The sequence below is a fragment of the Bubalus kerabau genome, chromosome 20 (genome assembly GCF_029407905.1).
Source record: "Bubalus kerabau isolate K-KA32 ecotype Philippines breed swamp buffalo chromosome 20, PCC_UOA_SB_1v2, whole genome shotgun sequence".
Lineage (NCBI taxonomy): Eukaryota > Metazoa > Chordata > Mammalia > Artiodactyla > Bovidae > Bubalus > Bubalus kerabau.
Window position 1 is genome coordinate 36625273 of NC_073643.1, and position 23289 is coordinate 36648561.

Below are 23289 nucleotides of genomic sequence, written 5' to 3' on the forward strand. Positions count from 1 at the left end.
CAGCTTAAAAAACCTGGACAAACTTTTTCACCATCCATACATGATATTGAGCAGAGTTCCTGTCCTTTTCGGTTATCTGTTCTAAATATAGCAGTGTGTACATGTTACTCCCAAACTCCCTAATGATGCCTCCCCCCGACCTTTAGCCCTGGCAACCAACCATAAGTTCATTCTCTAAGTCTGTAAAGAAACTTTCTCTTCTTAAAACAGTTTTATTTCAAGTTTGACAATGATGCATAAAACAGAATTGCAGGCCTGCACATACTTAGGTTAAATATAAGATTATAAGCTTACTGGCCACTGGTTCAGGCTTGTGGTCACTCACTGTGAAGACCTCAGCTTAGACTCTGAGTGAGGCAGAAGCCATTGGAAGGGACTTCTGTCTGTTTTGTCTCAACTTCTAAGAATGGTACCTAAACTAGAATAGGTATTCAAAATAGGTATTGAATAAATGAATTCACTGAGTGTTCTGATGTGCCAGGAGAAGGCAATGGCACCCCACTCCAGTACTCTTGCCTGGAAAATCCCATGGATGGAGGAGCCTGGTGGGCTACAGTCCACGGGGTCGCTAAGAGTCGGACACGACTGAGCAACTTCACTTTCATTTTTCACTTTCATGCATTGGAGAAGGAAATGGCAAGCCACTCCAGTGTTCTTGCCTGGAGAATCCCAGGGACGGGGGAGCCTGGTGGGCTGCCATCTATGGGGTCGCACAGAGTCGGACACGACTGAAGCAACTTAGCAGCAGCAGCAGCAGATGTGCCAAGCATGGTGCCAGGAGCTGAGGCTTCAAAGATGAAGCTGATAACAGTCTTCGTCTTCGCGTAGCTTGTTAAAGGATTCGTTCCGTTTTCCCTATGACATTCCGTTGATTTCAGAATTCTTAAATGCTAGAGCACAGAATGTAAATATCTGTCATCTGAATCACCTCTCAGCCTCAGCTTTTTCACACTGACAAAAACTAAGCTTGAAAGCACAGCTCCCAAAACCTCTCCAGTGCTGTGCGTTCCCTGTTCCTGCCCCAGTCTCAGAATCTCCCCTTTTCCTTCCAGTGAATGCCCCACATCCTTTTGGCCTCCATCCAGCTCTCATTCCTCCCAGGGAGACCAGGATTCAGCTGACATTCAACAACGGTGAACACTTGACTTTTTCACCCTGGGGATGTGGCGCATTATTCAGCCCATAAACATTTAATTTTATTTAGCTATATTTTATAAGCTGGCACATCATCAGAACTGTCTCTCTCTCTGTTGCCTCAAGTGCCACTGTTTGAACACACCCATAATGCCTCTTAATTTTATGTCACTCTTTATTTCTAGTAAAACATGGGAACATACAGGGGAAAGTAGGAAAGGCAGGTGCTGGGGGCCTAGCCTAGCGTGCTTCTAGAAAGCCTCTGGAAGAGGAAATGTGTGGTCCTTCTAGTGCAGCGGCTTTCTCAAAGGGGGAGGCCTCTGCTGACTCCCACTGGTAGTGTCTGGGGAGTGGTTCTGTTGGTCTGGAGTGAGGCCCTGGAATTAGCATTTTAACTTTTCTCTGCAATGTTAATGTGAAGAAAAGTACAAGTAAGTGTCCAGCTCAATGAATTTTCAAACATCCATGTAATCAGCAGTATTGCCAGAACCCCAGAAGTGTCCTGTTCCTTTTTCTTTTAACGTTTCTGTCATTGTTGTTGAAGTATAGTTGATTTATAGCATCGTTTTTTCGTATGTACAGCAAAGCAATTCAAAATATATACATATATTTTCTTTTTCAGATTATTTTCCATTATAAGTTATTACAAGATACTGAGTATAGTTAAATATAATTCCCTGTGCTATACTGTAGGGCCTTGTTTTTTATCTATTTTATGTTTAGTACTGTGTATTGGTTAATCCCAAAGCCCTAAGTTATCAATCCCTCTCCCCCACCTGGTTCCCTTTGTCACTGCCTCTCTCTAGCAGTTCCTATTATCCTGACTTATAACCTATAGATGAGGTTTTGCCAATCTCTGTATTTATATGAAAGAAAGAGAAAGTCGCTCAGTCGTGTCCTACTCTTTGCAACCCCATGGACTATGTAGCCCATGGAATTCTCCAGGCCAGAACACTGGAGTGGGTAGCCTTTCCCTTCTCCAGGGGATCTTCCCAACCCAGGGATCGAACCTAGGTTTCCCACATTGCAGGCAGATTCTTTACCAGCTGAGCCACAAGGAAAACCCAAAATACAGGAGTGGGTAGCTTATCCCTTTTCCAGAAGATATTCCTCCAGAAGATATTCCTCACTCAGGAATCAAAATGAGGTCTCTTACATTGCAGGTGGATTTATTTATATATGTAAGTGTAAACTGTATTTTTTGTTTTCTGGCTTCTTATACTCACTATTATGATTTTTGAGATTCGTTCATGTTGCTACATGTTGCTGCAGTTTATTCATTTTCATTGCACTGTGTTTTTATTATAAATATTATCATAATTTTTAGATTTATTCTGAGACTGGTGATGGGCTATTGGATTGCTTTCAACTTGCAGCTATTATGAATAATGCTTCATGAATATCCTAGTGGATGTCTTCTGATGAATATCTGTACACATTTCTGTTGGGTGTATACCTTGCAGTGGAATTGCTGCGGCAAATCAGCATTTTTAACAAGCAACTCCATTAACACTGACCCATGCTGAAATTTAAGAGCCATACATCTAGACAAACAAGCAAGTACCATTTACCGAGATTAATTGGGTTTAAATACAGAAGATATGAATTGCCCACAAAAACTTTACAGTCTTATTGAGGAAAACAAAAAATAACAAAATAACGAATAAAAAACATAGACTCACAAAGCACAAATTGAAGAAAACACAGAAAATAACGCAGACATGCAATCCAGATGCCCGTTGTAGTTTGGAGCAATACACATATACATAGCGTAGAGTTACATACAGGCTTCCTATCAGAAAGATTTTGGGTTTTGTTTGGCATAACAATGTTTCAAAAATGAAGAAATGTTATAAAATGTTTATATTTCTGACTTCTCTTCAAAAATGAAGCTCCAGCAGCAGAGGTTCTGCCTTGTTGCTACGTGGCAACAGCTGTCTAGATGTAGGAAATGACTGTCCCCTTTAGATGAATCATGTGGTCTCCAGGTACCACAGTCTACCACAATCCCCACCAGCCTCTATTGCCTCACTTTGGCCTTCTCTCATTTACATTAGCTGCCTAAATCCTGTGAGGATTTGGCTTCCCAGTCCCTAGGCTAGAGAGTTACAGTAAACATTTCCCCATTCAATGTTTGAGTGCCTCACAAGAACCCTGCCAGCCATCAAGGGCTTGCTAAGATTGTCTCCATTTGGGGGCTGAGGAAATTGAGGCTCCGAGAGTGACTGAACAGAGTTGCACAACTAGCAAATGGTGACCTTCTGGGGACTATTTTGAGAAGTATTTTAAAATTGTGTGTATGGTTTTTTTATGTGAAGCAGTAACTTAAATAAATCAAGATATGTGTAATAAGTTCCTAATAAAGTTCAGAGAAGTTTTTTTTAAGGCATCAGAGGAGGGAAAACGTTCTGTGGGCTAAAGTGGTCACAGATGTGTTTCCCCCCAGGATGGGGGATCTCATCTGAGCTTTGATGGATGACTGTGAACAGAAGGCGTGATGCTGGCATTCTGGGCAAGGGCTCAGCTGGAGCACAGGCGCAGCGTCGGAAGCACATAGTTGGGGATGAGGTGGGGACAGACACAAGAGAGACCCGGAAGCATGATGGGAAACGACTGCTCAGCTGTGAACAAAGGTCTTCACTTTGCTACGTCTCCAGGTCCCGTGAAAGTTCTTGACCTCATCAGCTTTTGAGAGGACAAAAGGAAATTCTGTAAGCTCAGTTAGTTGTAGTTTATTCATCCTTATTCAGATGAACAGCATTATCCTGACACCGGCAACCGCACAAGAAACGATAGGTCTTGTGCTCTTACACCATGAGGTTGATGGTTCATGCTCTGGAGGGGAGCTTTGAGCGGGAAACAGCCTAACTCCCCAGGGGATCTGACATGGGAGTCAACAAGATCTCCATCTTTCCACCACACCCTCTCCACCCTCCCCAAACCGTCCTTTTCCTCAACTGCAGGGGCGGCTTTTTATTCCATCTAAACTATTTTCCCCAGTCTTCCTCTTTAAGTTGTTTTCAAAGTGACTGCCAAGAAGCAGCACCCATTTGGCAAAAAATATGACAACAAAATCTTCCCTTAGATGCCCCCTGCTTTAGGTCTATTCTTGTTTTTAGTGAAGGAGGCTTTGATGCCTAGGAAGGGAGGCAGTGGGTATTATGGAATCAGTGTGAGCTGTAGCATCTGACATGAGTTTCATCACATGGACATCTAACTGTGTGGCCTCAGGGAGCCAGTCAACCTCTCCAGGTTTCTATTTTTGTTACCTGCAAAATAGGAAAAATAGTACCAACCACTCAAGGTGATGGTGACGTTTCAAAATAAACATACAAAGTGCCCAGCGCAAAGTAGGTACTCAGCTCATTGCCTTTATTGCCATTCTAGTGCAAGATCTTTATCAGAGGAGCCTGTGTATTAACTTACACTTCATGGGCGATGGGAATGGAGTTGGCCAGCATGCAGAGCACAACACTGTGGACACATCAGGGGCTCAGTCTTCTCAGCTGACTTCCTAGTTTCAACTCTGTTACTATAAAAGCTCTGTGACCTTGAATAGGTTCCTTAACTTTTTGGGGTCTACCCTTCTGTATCCATAAAATGGAGGACTGGAGGAAATGACCAGAATATTCACTCTGCAACTAAAATTTCAATATCTGTATGTCTATGATTAACAGCTGACACTTTCAGATTCTTTATTTCTACTGCCCCCTCTCTGTTCATTTTACACCCTCTTTCTGGAGGTTCATCTCCCTTGAACACAGGGATGAACACATGATTCATGTGTCACCTCCCTGACTAGTGATTGGCTAGTGAGGTGGGGGTGTAATTCATTGAAGCCAATCAGAGGTCTTCCCTAGGATTTTTATAACTATGAGAAAAAGAGAGAGACTCCTCACTCTTGGAAATTTTGTGAAACCAGAAAGGTATCTTTGGCCATGTGTTGTGCTGTAAGGAGAAAACACTTCTGCTTTGGGAAATAAGGAGGTGACATTTGGAGACAAATAGAGCTGAGAGAAAACAGGAAGCAGCCAGATCAGCACAGGTGAGGTCAACACTTGAGGTTCCGGACTCAGCACTTCTTGAAGCCAACTTCTCTCTCCTTGTCTTCCATATAGTGGATCCAACAACTTCCTTTTGTTTTTAAACTGCATGAAGTGACTTTTGTCATTATAACCAAAAGTACTCTTAACCTCTGTCACAGTCATGTATAAAATGTGTCTAAAGTCATAAGAGTGACCTAAGATCACAATAAAAGGACATCCTACAGTCAGAAAGTTTGTTCTTCACTCCACTGACTCTCTTCATGGTCACCCTCTCCAAACACGAAGTTGAGAACCTAGTTTTGATAAGTGACATCATATGATACTTGTCTTTCTCTGTCTGACTTCACTTAGTATGATAATCTTTTTGGTCCTTTCATGTTGCTGCAAATGGCCTTATTTCATTCTTTTTTATGGCTGAGTAGTATTCCCCATGGACAGAAGAACCTGGTGGGCTGCACCCCATGGGGTTGCAAAGAGTTGGATATGGCTGAGCAACTAAGCATATTGTATTCCTCTATTTATATGTAGCCCATCACCTTTATCCATTCACCTGTTGATGTACGTTTAGGTTGCTTCCATGTGTTGACTGTTGTCAGCCATGCTGTTATGAATGGTAGCCATTTTAAACAAAGGAAAAAGAAACAGCCTCATTTCAAGTCTTCTTTGTCACATGTTTAGTGTATTGGACAGAACAGCTCTAGAACAATAAATTCCATCTGAAATGATTATGAAAACATAAACTATCTAGAAATAATTCCAACAAAGTTTAGAAGTCATATATATTTTAACACTAATTAGCAAGTCAGTAAGGATTTCAAGTAGATTACTGTTACTTGGAGTTGCCCGGGGATATTCAAGAAATCAAGGCAGGTCACCTAAAGGGTATTGAGTTTCTTTTTAGGGTGATAAAATGTTCAAAAATTTATTGTAGAAAAGATTGCTCAACTCTGTGAATATACTAAAAACCATTGAATTGTGTACTTTAAATGGAATAAGTATTGTTGTTGTTCAGTCACTCAGTCGTATCAGACTCTTTGCGACCCCATGGGCTGCAGCACACCAGGCTTCCCTGTTGTTCACCATCTCCCAGAGCTTGTTCACACTCATGTCCATTGAGTCAATGGTGCCATCCAACCATCTCATCCTCTCTTGTCCCCTCTCCTCCTGCCTTCCTTCAGTCTTTCCCAGCATCAGGGTCTTTTCCAATGAGTTGGCTCTTCACATCAGGTGGCCAAAGTATTGGAGCTTCAGCTTCAGCATCAGTCCTTCCAATGAATATTCAGGGTTGATTTCCTTTAGGACTGGTTTGATCTCCTGGCAGTCCAAGGGACTCTCAAGAGTCTTCTCCAACACCACAAATGAAAAGCATCAATTCTTCAGCACTCAGTATGTGAATTATATCACAGTGAAGCTTTTCCTTCTCAAAAAACATATTTTATCTAATCATCTAAGACAACATGAATTGCAAAGGATGTGATTTTTTGATACCAGATGGAGTATAGGATGGGAAATCAGAAGCCCTCTCCTGTGACCAGGAGAGGTCAGGAGCTTCCTTCTTCATGGAAGCTCTTTCATATTAACTTCCTCTTTCATGTAACAATTTATTAATCACTTACTATGGGCCAGGCATTGATCTAAGTGTTGGAATGCAATAGTGCACTAAACACACAGTCTCTGCTCTCAAGAAGCATTTTCTAGTGAAGGAGACCAGCAATAGCTCACTAATTAAATAAATATAATGAATGATGACAAGTGTTAAAAAGTAAAGCCACATAAAAAGTTAGAGAACAATGACTGGGGGACCTAGTACACAAACATGATAGCACATGATATGGTAGAGGTGCTATTCAGAGAAGCCTCAATGATGAGGTGATATTTGACTGACTTGCTGCTGCTAAGTCCCTTCAGTCATGTCCGACTCTGTGCGACCCCATAGACGGCAGCCCACCAGGCTCCCCCGTCCCTGGGATTCTCCAGGCAAGAACACTGGAGTGGCTTGCCATTTCCTTCTCCAGTGCATGAAAGTGAAAAGTGAAAGTGAAGTCGCTCAGCCCTGTCAGACTCTTAGAGACCCCGTGGACTGCAGCCCACCAGGCTCTTCCATCCATGGGATTTTCCAGGCAAGAGTACTGGAGTGGGGTGCCATTGCCTTCTCCTGACTGACTTGAGATATAGTATAAATGAGCATGGTTTATAAACTGCAAAGTACTAAAGAATATTTATTATTGCTACTACTGATAACATAACTGAACCTGTATGTACTCTGCAAGACATCCCTATAAATTTCAGATTTCTTTATCCACAGGTATATTTGTTATAAAGTGAGTTGTGCTCCCCTCCCCACCCCAAAAAAATAAAACACAGGTTGAAGCTCTAACCCCCTAATGTGACTGTTTGGAGATAGGGCCTTTAGGGAGATAATTAAATGTTAAAGGTCAGAAGAGCATGGCCTTCATCTGATGGGGTCGGTATCCTTATAAGAGGAAGAGACCCCAGGAGTGTGACACAGAGTGAAAGGGCCATGCGAGGAGACGGCAAGAAGGGGGCCGTCTGCACGCTAAGGAGAGTCCTCACCAAAAGCCAACCTGCCAGCACGTCGAGGTTGGTCTTCCAGCCTCCAGAACTGTGAGAAAATTAATTTCTGTTATTGAAACCACCCAGTCTGTACTATGTTATGATGGCAGCCCTAACTTTTCTTACTCTGAGAAAGTTTCTATATTAAACAGAGGAATTGCCTGATTTTTGAAGTTTTAAAAACCTTACTTTTTTGGCTTTAGAAGCTACTTTAGAGATAATTTTTTGATGCATAGTTCCATTTTCTTGTACAATTTTTAGTTTTATATTATCTCAGATAATCCTTTACTTCTTTGAAATCCTCGACTATGTTAATAGAGAAAAGGGTGTCCAATTTTCTGTCACTCTCCTCCACTTAAAATTTCATTTATTGTGTTTTCTGTCTTTTTCTGGATGAAAATTTCCGAGATTTTTCTATTTTGAATTTTTTTAAAAGTTCATAGAATTATTTATTAACTGTATGGTTATTTTTTCAGACCCTATTAATTTTTGCTCTAATGTATTTTTTATTTTCAAAGTGTATGTTTTATCGTTTTGATAAGGGTTTATATTGAACACTTCTCATTTATTTTTATTCTTTATTATTTAATAATGAGAACATTTAAGTCAGTGATTTTAGTCAGAGTTTGGGTTTGCTAGTTTTCTGAAAATACTCTCTTTTCATTAATTTCCAAATTGTCGGTAAGTAGGCATTTTATTTCTCCTTTCCTCAGTATGTTTTTAAGATCACTATCTTATATTTTGTTATTCATTTCTAATTTTATTGCACTACGTTGAGGATATTGACTCGTGTATTTTCAGTTGAGGAAGTTACATTCTCAGTGACAACATAGTCAATTTTTATAAACCTTAATGGATGCCCAAGAAGAGGATATTGTTTCTTTATATAAATATACATATTGATTCTTACTAACCTCATTGTTCATATTCTCTCCTCTGCCTATTTATATTTTTTAACTACCCAGTTTGTAAAAGTATATGAAAAACATTGTAAAATCTCCCACAATATTTGCCTACTATCCACTTCACCTTTTTTACTATATCTGTGATAAATGATGCATTTAGATTATTGAGTATTCTGTCTTTTCTGTGGCTTGTAACTTTTATCTGTACAAAATTGCCTCTTTTGTTTCATGAATGATTTTTGTCTCAGATTCCAAATCACCAGGGAAAAGGCAGTGGCACCCCACTCCAGTACTCTTGCCTGGAAAATCCCAGGGATTTTCACTTTCATGCATTGGAGAAGGAAATGGCAACCTGCTTCAGTGTTCTTGCCTGGAGAATCGCAGGGATGGGGGAGCCTGGTGGGCTGCCGTCTATGGGGTCACACAGAGTTGGACACAACTGAAGCGACTTAGCAGCAGCAGCGGCCAAATTGCCAAAACATAAATGTGCCACCTCTGATCTTTTTGTTTGCATTTTCACGGAAAATCTTACTCTTCCTTTTATTTCTAAGCTTTTCACTTAAATTACTTGTAGGTATGTATTTCAACTTTCAGTCTTTTAACCTTTGTCATTTAATTGTGAAAAGTGCTGTTGACTTTCTTTTGAGGAAGAAGGCTTTGTCTTTTCAAAGAATTATGAGTTGCTTTCCTAATACAGTACCATTTGACTTACATTGATGAAGATTCCTCTGGTACTCGGCATTTGATCCTCTATTGAGGCTGGTTTCTATCTTTTTCTTAGTTTTCGTAAGTGTTTGAGCACAAGCTGGCAGATACTGTGTTGAGACATGCAGGCGGATGCCGTTTTAAATTAAAATTTGCACAGCCAGATGTTCATGCTTCATAAGATAGTAACATAATAAATTCATAGATAAATAACTTCATAACTTAGCACAGGCATCAAGACACATCTGGGATTGAACTCTCAAATCATGATTTCACCTTTGTATTACTCAGGATTGTTTTCCCCCCAAGTAAGCCTGATAAAGAAGTAATACTAATTCAGTACAGCTTAACAGGTTTTTATTGGCCTGCCAGGTCCTGGGCTAATTTTCAGTTTTTTGTTCACTTAACAAAAGTGTACGGAACAGTTGCATTTACTGGGCACTGTTCTGAGCTCTGGAAATGAAGTGAGGGGATGAGACAACCTGTTTATATCCTTGTGGAGAATACATTTTTAATACAGTACAAAAAAATAACCAGTTAAAACTAACTATATAATTCTAGATAGTGATGTGTGCCATGTGGAAAAATAGAGTGAGAGCATAACGGATGACAGGCAGATAAGGGAGCTGTTTCAGTTGAGGTGATCTCTTCCCTAAATGACATGGAGGAGAGACCTGGAAGAAGTAGAGGAGCAAGGGGAATGATGGGACCAAAATGAGCCAGGCAGAGCACACAGTGTCAGTACCAGGGCCCTCAGACATGAATGCACTACCGCCATGAATGAACCTTACTAGTCCTCTTGTGATGCTCAATCAAGATTCAAAACCCTGGGCAGATGTTGCTGAGTGGCTGCTCCTGGTTCATATGTTCCCACTCTGGGATCCAGAGGGAAGAAGAGAGAGGGACAATCTGTCATGGCTCTCTGGCTTCCATCATAGGAGACGGACCACATGCAAGTGGTGAGTCCCCTAAACAGGAAGAGAGTAGCTGCTAGACAGCGAGTGTCTACTTTGGCTTACTCCTGTAGCTGTCCAGCATGCCTTACCACAGTTTCGTTTTGTTTTAATATTCCAGCTAACATTGTGCAACCAAATCCCGTTCAGCCACAAACATGCTCATCCACTTCCCAGAGGAAAGCAACGCATGGTTTCTTCAGCTCCTGCATCCCCAGCTCAAAGTCCAGGACTTCTGGATCATGACCATTTCACTAAGTCCGTGGCACTGCATCTCAGTATCATGAAACCTTTGGATTTGATTGCAAAGTTAACCACCATAACACATTCTATATAAAAATAGTATGGGAAAGAAAAAAGGGAGAGAAGGGAAATTGACAAATACAACATGCATAAATGTTGTTGTTGTTGTTCAATCACTAAGTCATGTCTGACTCTTTTGTGACCCCATTGACTGTATAGCCCATCAGGCTCTTCTGTCTGTCAGACTTCCTAGGCAAGAATACTGGAGTAGGTTGCCATTTCCTTCTCCATGGGATCTTCCTGACCCAGGGATCGAACCCACATCTCATGCATTACAGGTGGATTCTTTACCACTGAGCCACCAAGGAAGCCTAGTGTATAAATATATGTGCATTTTATTTTACAAAGATATTAAAGGATACTGTTTTCCAGAGCAACTGAGCCATTTTACAGCCCTACCTGTAATACATGGGAATTTCCCCAGTTCCTTGTCAATGCTGGTAATTGTTTGTCTTTTTTTTTTTTTTATTACAGCCACTCTAGTTAGTGTGAAGTGGTGTTTCATTGCAGTTTTAATTTGCTTTGCTCTAATGCCTAATGATGTTAACCTCTTTTCATGTGCTTGTTTGTCATCCATATATCTTCTTTGGTGAAATGTGTATTCAAATCATTTGGTCATTATTTAATTGGGTTATTATTGAGCTGTAAGAATTCAAGTCCTTTATCAGATAGATGATTTACAAATATTTTCTCTGTCTATTCTTTCTTATTGGTGCTGTTTGAAATATATACATTTAAAAATTTTTATTGAAGTATAGTTGATTTGCTAGGTGTTAATTTCAGCTGTAGAGCAAAGTGATTCAGTATATTCTTTTTCATGTTCTTTTCCATTCTGATTTATCTGAGGATATTGAATATAGTTCCCTGTGCTATACAGTAGGACCTTGTTGTTTATCCATCCTATATATAATATTTTGCATCTGCTAATCCCAAACTCCCAATCCTTCACTCACCCACTCCCCTCCCTCTTGGCAATCACAAGTCTGTTCTGTTGTCTGTGAATCTGTTTCTCTTTCTTAGATATGTTCATTTTGTGTCATATTTTAAATTCCACATATAAGTGATATCATATGTTTGTCTTTCTTTTTCTGACTTACTTCACTTCATGTGATAATCTCTAGGTCCATCCATGTTCCTGCAAATGGCATTATTTCATTTCTTTTTTGTAGCTGAGTAATATTCCATTGTATATATACCAATGTATATATACCATTATCGTCCATATCTGTTCATCTGTCAGTGAACATTTAAGTTGTTTTCCATGTCTTGGCTAGTGTAAATAGTGCTGCTATGAACATAGGAGTACATGTATCTTTTCAAATTATAGTTTTGCCTGGATATATGCCCAGGGGTGGAATTGCTGCATCAGATGGCAACAAAATTTTCAGTTTTTTTGAAGAACCTCCATACTGTTTTCCATAGTGGCTCTACCAATTTACATTCCCACCAACAGTGTAAGAGGATTCCCTTTTCTCTACACCCTCTCCAACATTTTGTAGGCTTTTAAATTATGTCCATTCATACCAGTGTAAGGTGGTGCCTCATTGTAATTTCAATTTGCAGTTCTCTAATAATTAGCAATGATGAGCATCTTTTCCTGTTCCTATTAGCCATCTCTGGAGAAGTACCTATTTAGGTAGGTCTTCTGCCCATTTTTTGATTGTTTTTTTGTCACTGAGTTATATGAACTATTTGTATATTTTGGAAATTAAGCCCTTGTTGGTCACTTCATTTGCAAATATTTTGAAGTATATATATTTTAAATTTTGATGAAATCCAATCTGTCAAATGTTTTCTTTTATCCATTGTACTTATGGTATCCTTTCTAAGCATTTTCTTCTTTGTTCAAAGAAGATCATTTTCATGTAAAAGTATATAATAGATTGGAAGAGGAAATGGCAACCCACTCCAGTATTCTTGCCTGGAGAATCCCCATGGACAGAGGAGTCTGGCAGGCTATAGTCCATGGGGTCAAAAAGAATCGGACACAACTAAGCGACTAAAGCACATATAATAGATACATTTTTCTTACCTCTGTACCAATTTTGAATGAGCCCCGAATTTACGATGGCAACAGTCTTCTAATCTAGTATCTGTTTGCAGGATAAAAAGTAAGTCAGTGGCTGAAACTTTTTGCTGTCAATGCAGCCTAAGTCTTCAGGCCATTATTGGGTGAGTTTTCTCTCTGTCTCTCTATACTTTCCATCTGATTTCATGGATAACTTTCCCCCAGTGACTCACTCCTATAGCACAAGGCAAATGCTCCTTTTTTGGAGATAAAGGTCAAGTTTTGCTCAGCTTCACTGAACCTAAAATATGACAGTGGAAGATGAGAGGCAGTCACATTTAAGAGCCCATCTGTAGAGCCAGATAGCATGTGAGTTTACCACTCTGCATCTTAAAATGATCTCAGGCAACTTTAGTGTCTCCAAACCCCAGAAGGTCCTTTTATATTAATAAGATGGGGACAGTTATAGGTAGGCTAGACTTGCCCTTTGTATACTAAGCCCTCCGTCAATGTCAGTCATCATCATTGTAATCATTATTGTCACCTTTACTATTTAACTAGGACCAGCAAAAAAGAATCTCAAAGTGTCAACTTTATGAAACTTCTTTTGAATCTCAGTTTACAAGATCCTTAGGAAATCAGAGATATTCCTTATCTGATGTTACTCAGTATGATTCCTGGACCAGCAGCATCAACATCAGGGGGAAGCTTGTTAGAAATGCAGGATCTCAGTCAGGCTCCACTCAGTTCTGTTGACCTGGGATCTGCATTTTAACAAGGTGTCCAGGTGCTCTGTGTATACTGTACAGTTTGAGAAGCACTAGAAAATTCCTAGCATGAAAGGAAGAGTGAACAGGCTGGCCTATTACTTACCTCCTTCAACTCCATCCACTGTCTGACTGCTAAACAGTCCTCCGTTCATGTAACAGGTACTCTTCAAGGAGATCAAGGTTTGGCTAGGGCTTTCTTCACCAGAGTAAAAGAGATTAGGGAGAATCCTGTCTTATCTTGCTGCTGCTAAGTCACTTCAGTCGTGTCCGACTCTGTGCGACCCCATAGACGGCACCCCACCAGGCTCCCCCGTGGTTGGGATTCTCCTGGCAAGAACACTGGAGTGGGTTGCCATTTCCTTCTCCAATGATGAAAGTGAAAAGTGAAAGTGAAGCCGCTTAGTCGTGTCTGACTTGCAGCGACCCCAGGGACTGCAGCACCAGGCTCCTCCGTCCATGGGATTTTCCAGGCAAGGGTACTGGAGTGGGGTGCCATTGCCTTCTCCTTAGTTGCACCGTTAAAGTTAATCACTGTTTCTATGACCCTCTTTCATGAGTGGGGTTACTGTACCCTTTCAAAGAAAAAGATAACAGACCATTAGCACAGACAAGATATGGACAGATAAGTAGAAGTAGTGGAGTTGGTTTTCCCCTCTGAGGAGGCAATGAACAGGCTGCTGAATCCAACTATCAAAGCTCCCAGTTAATCTTTTAAAGAGTCAACATCTGCTGAAATTTTTGTTAAAGCATGGCCCTTCAGATGGGCATTTGTGGATTCAGATCTTTCTCAAAGTTATAGGCTTTGATGAGACAAAGTCATCTTTTCCAGAGTAAGGTAATAGAAAAGATAAGACTTGGACTACACTTAGCTGTCAAATTCATCTGCCCCCAGTCTTTAAAATGCAGTGCCTCCAATTGGAAAACAAAGAGTCCCCTTTTCTCTCTTTTTTTAAATTTAGAAGCTCCAGGGGAAACTGTGGGAAAAGTCACAGCAGAAAAATCACACATATGAGAATCTGTTTTACTGAAGTCAAACTAGGATTTACCTCCAATGCTCAGATCAGGGGAAGAAGGAGAAGGGAAGAAGTGTTAAATTCCAAGTTTCATGGACAGTTGAGCAGGGTCTCCCAAAGGGTTTCTTTTTTCTTTTTCTTAACCCCCTCCCCTCATTCAAACCAGTGTTTAAATCAGAACAGAAAGAACTATGGTGACTATTGTTGTTTAGTCAGTCGCTAAGTCGTGTCCACGAGGTTGCAAAGAGTCAGACACAACTTAGCGACTGAGCACACACACAGGACTGTAGCCCACCAGGCTCCTCTGTCCATGGGATTTCCCAGGCAAAGATACTGGAGGGAAAAATGGTTTGCTGTTTCCTTCTCCAGGAGATCTTACCAATCCAGGGATCAAGCCCATGCCTTCTGCATTGGCAGGCAATTTCTTTACCAGTAAGCCACCAGGGAAGCCCATAGTAACTATAGGCCATGCATATAAAAACCTTGGGGGAGAAGAAGGTATCTAAATTGAGTCACACAGGACAGGTATGAGTTTGACAGGAGAGGAAGTGTGTCAAGAAGAAAAAAACCTTTTCTTTTGATTGAGCTGTAATTCGCATACCATAAAAGTACCCCTGTTAAAGTGTACAGTTAAGTACTTTTTAGTGCGTTTTCGAAGTTATGCAACTGTCACTACTATCTAATTCCAAGCATTCATCACCCCGAAAGAATCCCAGTACTCGCTAGCAGTCATTCCCCATCCCCTCCTCCACTTGACCCCTGGCAACCGACCTACCTTCTGTAACAGGACCATTTTTAAGACAGAAAAAGAGCCAGGGTGCATGGCGGTGAAAAAGACTCACACATCCCTTGCTCTGAGGATGGGGCCAGGAGCGCCCTGTGTCATCCTGTCCTCAAAAAGCCCGCTCAGTTCAACTTTTCCAAAAATTAATATTGAACAATGGAAATGACATGAAAGCCAGGCTGTGGAGAATTCCAAAAGGTATAGCATTATATTAATTAATAAAAGAAACAACCTAGTCCACTTGTCAGCTTTCTTCTTGAGGTATCTGTGGTCTTATTAACAAGAGTGAGAGCTGATGTTGAGTCCTTCGTATCTACCAGACATCAGTCTAAACCCTCAGAATGTGAAGAAAGTGCTGGGATTCTCATCTTGCAGGTGAGGTTACTGAAGTTGAGAGAAATAAATATCTTACCTGATGTCAGACTCACAGTAAGTGACAGAAGTAGGATGTATTCACAGGGATGTCTGACCCCAGGACCCAGCACCATAGACACACTTTTACACTGTCCCCAACATAAGGGCTTCCCTCCTCCAGCAACTGCTTGTCTCTTTTTCTAGGAATTCACATGCTCTGTCAGGATGCCTAACTCAAATTGAATTGCCTTGAAAATATTGAAATGTTCAGATTTAGAACTTTTCCTGGTACAGCTGTTCAACATGAAACATTAAATAGACTGCAACTCAGGCCTGTGTTGTCGATATTGCTGGGTTCCTTTCTACCATTTTTTCACTCTTTCTTGTTCAGTAGGAAATTCATTAAGAATTGCTGAACGATCTCAGCCTGTGCTCCCTCTACAAACTGAAGATTGCATTTGGGTGTCATTTCCTAATGAAATAATTACAAGTCTAATAATATATTACCATGTTAAGGATGTGTTCAAGTTGTTTGGTGTGATGGGAAAGCAGAGGGTATGTAGAGACTGAATTTTTTTTTTTAAGGGTTAGAAAACTTTGTTTTTCCCTTCTCTATCCACCTGCCTTCTTAATTGTAAGTGGTTCACCCTTGACTAATTCAGGCCATTCTTCAGTTTCTGTTCAATGTCAGTACGAGGAAGAGTGTAGCCAGCATCTAATCCAGTGTTCCTACTACTATTAGTAATGTAATACTGCTGCTGCTGCTGCTAAGTCGCTTCAGTCGTGTCCGACTCCGTGCAACCCCAGAGACGGCAGCCCACCAGGCTCCCCCGTCCCTGGGATTCTCCAGGCAAGAACACTGGAGTGGGTTGCTGTTTCCTTCTCCAATGCGTGAAAGTGAAGTCGCTAGCAGTAATAATTCACTGTTGATGTTTATAATATATGATCAGTTTTGTGTCTTGTGTTATACTAATGAAATTCTGTGCTTCTGTTGTAAAATGAGAGCACTTACATAAACTGCCATGCCCTACCTTTAAAGCTCAGTAAACTGGAGTAAATCTGAGGTTATTCTGTCAGGACATCACTTATATTCTGAGATGATTTCTTGATGGGGCAAAGAAAGACTGTTATCTCTAGAACCTTGGAAATTTCTTCCAACTTAGATTATGTCCATCCTTGCCTGGTAGATGGGAACATTCTCTATGAAGCACGTCATGGTAAAAATAGTAATAATTAAGTTGGGAGCAACTGTTCTTGCTCAGTCTCCTCATTTGACAGAGGAGGAAACCAAAGCTCAGAGAGGTTGGCTAACTTCTTCAAAATCACCTCGGTGGGTAGAGACCCCATCAAGACAAGAAGCCCGTGTTTCCCTGTAGCAGGGAAACAGAACTGTGGCGGAAAGGGAGATGAAGCTTATGAGAGGTCTTCAGCTCCTGCTTCTCAGTAAATATCACTCACTCATTGAGATCTGTACTTATTTTCTACTATTGCCATAAAAGAGTGCCACAAACGTAGATTAAACAGCACAAATGTATTCTTTTACAGTTCTGGAATGTAGACGTCTGCCATGTCTCTCACGAGACTAAAATTAAGGTGTCAGCAGGGCTGCGTTCCTCTCTGGAGTTTCTTGGGAAGGATTTGTGTCCTTGCTCTTCTGCCTTGTTGGCCAAATTCAGTTGTTTGCAGTTTCAGGACTGAGATTACAGATTTTTTGCCATCTAAAAGCTGATGGCCCCTCACAGCTTCTAAAGGTGCTATGTTCCTTGGTTCATGGCGCCCTTCAGAGCAATGGCTGGTCAAGTTCTTGTCACATCCCATTTCTCTGACCCTTCATCCATGGGCATATCTCTGTATAACCACAACTGAGAAAGGCTCTTCGTTTTAAGGATGGATGTGACTAAATTGGGTCCATCTGGATAATCCAGGATAACCTTCCCACCTCAATGTCTTTACCATTAATCACATCTGCAAGGTTCCTTTTGCCACATAAGGTAGCATATTCATAGAGTCTAACGATTAGTGCATGGGTATTTCTGGTGACCATGACTCTCCCTGCTAGTCCATACCTTCTAGTACCCCACCTCTACCCCAAAGAGATATCAGGGTGGACCCCCAGTTCTCCATCTGCTGGACCTTCATACCTGGCCTCCTTCTTTTCATTAACTCCTACCTCCAGTCCCACTGGACTAAGTTCCTCTAAGGCATAGGGTTATAACCATCGGTTCTCTATTCAAAATAATGGATAGCTTTTCCTTGTCTCTTTAATTGAATCTGCCTCCTCACCCTGGCATTGAGGCCTTTGGTGATGTGATATTTGATATCAGCCTTTCTTTTTTTCATATCCCTACAAATCTCTCTTGCAACCTTTTTTTCCCCCACAATGGACCTCCATGTTCCCCACACGTCAGATACTTTCTCACCTTCTGTACATTTACCTGCATTTTTTTTCTCTGCCTGGATTGTCCTTAGCCTCTTGTCTCTGAATTTCCTAATCCTCAGAGTTTCCCAAACTCATCTCAAATGTCACTACTTTCTTGAAGCCTTCCCTGCTTCCTCCCACCATCATTAAGGCTAGGTAAAGATTTTTCTTCTGGTTTCTCATGTATCCCTTTGTCTTAACACTAAGCATTTCTGCTTCTCTATTGCAACATGGGAAAGTATGCCAAAACTTAATGACTTAAAACTACAATTTGCTGTTTGATTTCAAGAATCTCTAGGTGAAAAATTTGGTCAGGGCATAGCAGGAATGGCATGTATTTGCTCGATGATTTCTGAAACCTTGGCTAAGTTGACTTGGTTATGTCTCTGGCTCAGTTTTTCCACTGAGCTTTCCACAGAGCTTCCTCACATGCCCAACTTGGGCTTCCTCACAGCATGGGGACCATAGTGTAGTTGATATGTTGACATGGTAGTCCAGAGATCTAGTAGACCAAAAGGAAAGCTCCTCATCCCTACAAAGGCAGGTCTGGCCAAGCATATCCTTTGTCTTACTCTATCACCCAAAACAGTCACACACTGGAGTCAAGACCTCCACTTATCTATGAAAGGAATGTCAAAAGAACCTGAGGACCTCTTTGAAATAAGTAATTTTCTAGTTACTTTGTTCCATACCTGATCTTTCAAAGACTATGAGTTTGCAGGGTAGTCCATTTACTGGCTGCCATGGGATTCCCTGGTGGCTCAAATGGTGAAGAATTCACCTACAATGCGGAAGACCTGGGTTCGATCCCTGGGTTGGGAAGATCCCCTGGAGGAGGCCATGGCAACCCACCCCAGTATTCTTGCCTGGAGAATCCCCATGGACAGAGGAGTCTGGCTACAGTCCATGGGGTCACAAAGAGATGGACACGACTGAGTGACTAAGCACAGCACATGGTGTCTAGTACATATCTTGGTCCATAACAGATAAATATGTTTAGCAGATTCTTCTTGCCAAATGTAACCATACCTAATTTTACATCCATTCCAATGAGTAAGAAAAGATTGGGATGGGAGGAAAAGCAGGGATGGGAAGCTGGGGGGACGGGAGCTCGAATTGTTTGCTTATTTGTTTTAAACCACCTAAAGATTTTGAAAATGACCATGTGATACGTAGATGACCGTGTTCTTTAGAGGGCAGACCGTGGGCATGACGATAGTATTTGTGACGTGAATTATGGGTAATCAGTTTGGGGTTATATTGAACCAATCTTTCTAATTGGATTCCAATGAAGCACCTGCTTTCTGTCAAACTCCAACTTGTGCATAGGCAAGTCACACAGAAACCCATTTCACATCGATTTTCAATGCTGCTTAATAGTTTGTTTTGCTGATTCAATCACAATGTAAATCTGTAATGACCAAATCAACTGCTTGTCATAAAACTGTTTTTTATCAGCTCTCTGCTCTGAGTTTGCATTGTATCAGCTTTTAGAAATTAAAATTCCTTGCTTAAATATACAATTTTCCTTCCAAAATGAATTTAGCAGCAACCCTTCCCATTTTAACCATTATTATTTTCATGACAAAATAGGACCTTTCTCTTTTGTTAGAAGAGCATTGAAAAGGTTTCACAGAAATTTTGAAAACACATATAATACTAGTAATAAGATAATCATCATCATAAAATGGCAATTACAATTTTATAAAGAGGAAAATTATCAAAAGGCAATGTGAGGGATAAAAAGGAGAAAGATCTTTTTCATAGGCTGGAAAAAGAGCACTTCAACTGCCTAATTGCTCTGAGCTTTTCCCTCCTCATTGGCAAACCAGAGCTAATAATTGCTCTGAGCTTTTCCCTCCTCATTGGCAAACCAGTGCTAATAATATCTAACACTGTTGTTGAAAGGATTCAATGGAAAATGTACATTTCTGGAACATAGTATTCAGTAAATGTTAGCTATTATTATCATTTTTATTATGTTTTTTGGTTTCTTAGGATACTCTCCCTAAAGAACTTACTTTCCAGGAATAAAGAGGAAACAAAGGTGTGATGATAAAGAAGAGGAGAGAAAGAGAGAAGGGAGGAGGAGAGAGAGAGAGAGAGGAGGAAGAGGAAGAAGGCAAGAAATGATGAAAGATTCAGAAGAGACACGAGGATTAGGGACATCGGTGGAGGTGCTCCAGGGACTCTGCACTCTGCTGGGAACTGGTGACGTCTTCTTAGAGGATGCTGGCCCAAAAGAGTTTCACCTTAGAGACTGAATATGCAAATGGAAAGACCGTGTGTGTCAACAGAATCCTGAGCCACCTCTGCAGTAACCACCCTCGTAAGCCTAATCAAAGTCCCTTAATGTCATGACCAGTTCAGGAAGCCAAAACACAGCCTCTGCAGTCATCAGCTCAGACGGTTAAGACTCAGTCAGTGGTAGCCAACATCTATGTTTTTTGCCCCCACTCCCAGCTCAGGAGTAACCAGAGCCAAGTATGCTTTCAAACCACATAAACTGCCCCATTTCTAATTAAGCAGCCCCCACCTCTCCTGTGCCAGTAGCCTCCCATCAGGGCACACCTAAAGCCTTTCCCTTTCCTCACTCTAAAAATTTCCGTCTTTCCTGAGAGCCTTTGAGTCTTTGCCAAATGCAAGTGATAGTGGCTGATTCCCTTGTGTATTTTTTCTAGGGCTGCCACAACCCATGACAGCTCAGTGGCTCATAACGCCAGAAACTTGTCCTGTCGTATTTCTGGAGGCTTATAGTCCTAAATCAGTAGGGCCACACTCTCACCCAAAGGTCTAGGGGAGAATCTGTTTCATGCCTCCTCTTCTGTTGTTGCCGGTAATGCTTGCTTCTCCGTCGTCTGTTCATGGATTAGATCACTCTAAATCTTGTCCCCATCTTTACATGGGATTCTTCCTGTGTGTCTCTTCTCATCTTCTTTTATGGACACCAGTTGTATTGGATTAAGGTCCCACCCTAGTCCAGTGGCTTCTCTGGTGGCTCAGATGGTAAAGAATCTGCCTGCAATGCAGAAGACCCAGGTTCGATCCCTGGCTTGGGAATATCCCCTGGGGGAGAAAATGACAACCCACTCCAGTATTCTCGTCTGGAGAATCCCATGGACAGAGGAGCCTGGCGGGCTACAGTCCATGGGGTCACGGTCAGACATGACTGAGCTACTAACGCTACTCCAGTATGACCTCATCTTGACAGATTACATCTGCAATGACTCTGTTTCCAAATAAGATGACCCTCTGAGGTTCTGGGATGGACATGAATTTAGGGGGCATGCTAGCCCACCCAGTGCACCTTGTTACAGCCAACTCTGAATAAATAGGCACTTATTTCCACATGACATGTGAGTACATAGCTGAGGGTTAGCAGGTTAAAAGGGCAAGATGGTAGGGAGCTCACAGGGCATGTAATACACTAAACAGTGTGCTGTGATGAACAGTCCCCAGAGTTTAGTGGCTGTATACATTAAGTTTATTCCTCGCCCATATCGTAGTTCATTGGAGGGGGAAGAGGGTAGTGGACCAGACACTGACTTGCTTAGGGGACCAGGCTTTTCCATCTTTGTCTGAACTCAGTGAGGCCACACCTGTTCTAAGGGAAACAGACAAATGTAGTATTGCTGGGTGCCAGGAAGAAGGGGAGGACATACTGGCAGTGGCCTGAAGCCCAGTGCAGAGAAGAGAAGGGCTCATTTCTATTCATTCTCCTCCCCTATCCTATGGCCAGATGTGCCGGGAACCCCAAACTGCAGGCCTCGTGAGGGACTCCTCTGAAGGCCACTCTCTAAATTGTGCCTAACTCCCAGCCCATTATTTCTGTGCTTCCCTTATCAATATGAGAATGAGCAGTTCATAAAGGATAATTCCTCTGAGGGGGTGTTGACATTTTACCATGAGACCTAGATTTTCCCCAAAGGAATGAATCTCTAATCGTAAAATCACAGCACTTGGAAGTAAGACTGCAGGGTGGAGTTAGAGAAGAAGATCACAGTGAATAAAGACCTTTATCTTTACCTAAGAGTTCAGTTCAGTTCAGTCACTCAGTCATGTCAGACTCTGCGACCCCATGAATCGCAGCACACCAGGCCTCCCTGAACATCACCAACTCCCAGAGTTTACTCAGACTCATGTCCATCGAGTCAGTGATACCATCCAGCCATCTCATCCTCTGTCATCCCCTTCTCCTCCTGCCCCCAATCCCTCCCAGCATCAGAGTCTTTTCCAATGAGTCAACTCTTCGCATGAGGTGGCCAAAGTACTGGAGTTTCAGCTTTAGCATCATTCCTTCCAAAGAAATCCCAGGGCTGATCTCCTTCAGAGTGGACTTGTTGAATCTCCTTGCAGTCCAAGGGACTCTCAAGAGTCTTCTCCAACACCATAGTTCAAAAGCATCAATTCTTCAGTGCTCAGCTTTCTTCACAGTCCAACTCTCACATCCATACATGACCACAGGAAAAACCATAGCCTTGACTAGACGGACCTTAGTTGGCAAAGTAATGTCTCTGCTTTTGAATACGCTATCTAGGTTGGTCATAACTTTGCTTCCAAGGAGTAAGCGTCTTTTAATTTCATGGCTGCAGTCACCATCTGCAGTGATTTTGGAGCCCCCAAAAATAAAGTCTGACACTGTTTCCACTGTTTCCCCATCTCTTTGCCATGAAGTGATGGGACCAGACACCATCATCTTCGTTTTCTGAATGTTGAGCTTTAAGCTAACTTTTTCATTCTCCACTTTCACTTTCATCAAGAGGCTTTTTAGTTCCTCTTCACTTTCTGCCATAAGGGTGGTGTCATCTGCATATCTGAGGTTATTGATATTTCTCCCAGCAATCTTGATTCCAGCTTGTGCTTCTTTCAGCCCAGCGTTTCTCATGATGTACTCTCCATATAAGGGGTTTAGCAATCAGGTACAGGGGCTTCCCTGATAGCTCAGTTGGTAAAGAATCAACCTGCGATGTAGGAGACCCCAGTTCTATTCCTGAGTCAGGAAGATCCGCTGGAGAAGGGATAAGAGTACCCACTCCAGTATTCTTGGGCTTCCCTGGTGGCTCAGCTGGTAAAGAATCCACCTACAATGCAGAAGACCTGGGTTCGATCCCTAGGTTGGGAAGATCCCCTGGAGATGGGAAAGGCTACCCACTCCAGTATTCTGGCCTGGAGAATTGCATGGACTGTATAGTCTCTGGGGTTGCAAAGAGTTGGACACGACTGAGCGACTTTCACTAGAGGGGCTTTACCAGAGCCCAGTTTGATCCTCAGCTTAGATATTTACTATCTATGTGAACTAGTGCCTGTTTCTTTAACATTTC

General features: G+C 41.7%; 1 protein-coding gene across 2 annotated transcripts in view; it reads left to right on the forward strand.

Annotated features, from left to right (window-relative positions):
• Nucleotides 1-23289, forward strand: part of LOC129635355 (uncharacterized) — a 434397-nt gene that overhangs the window by 405891 nt on the left and 5217 nt on the right. Inside the window, exon 8 of one of the 2 annotated variants that reach the window (XR_008706245.1) lies at nucleotides 19967-20297. Coding sequence is in view for 1 of the 2 variants with exons in the window: in XM_055558295.1 (XP_055414270.1) it covers nucleotides 10439-10563 (125 nt within the window). In the remaining variant the exon portion in view is untranslated. Of the gene's footprint in view, nucleotides 1-10438; nucleotides 10576-19966; nucleotides 20298-23289 lie in introns of both variants that reach the window. The other variant, XM_055558295.1, reaches the window with a different exon arrangement.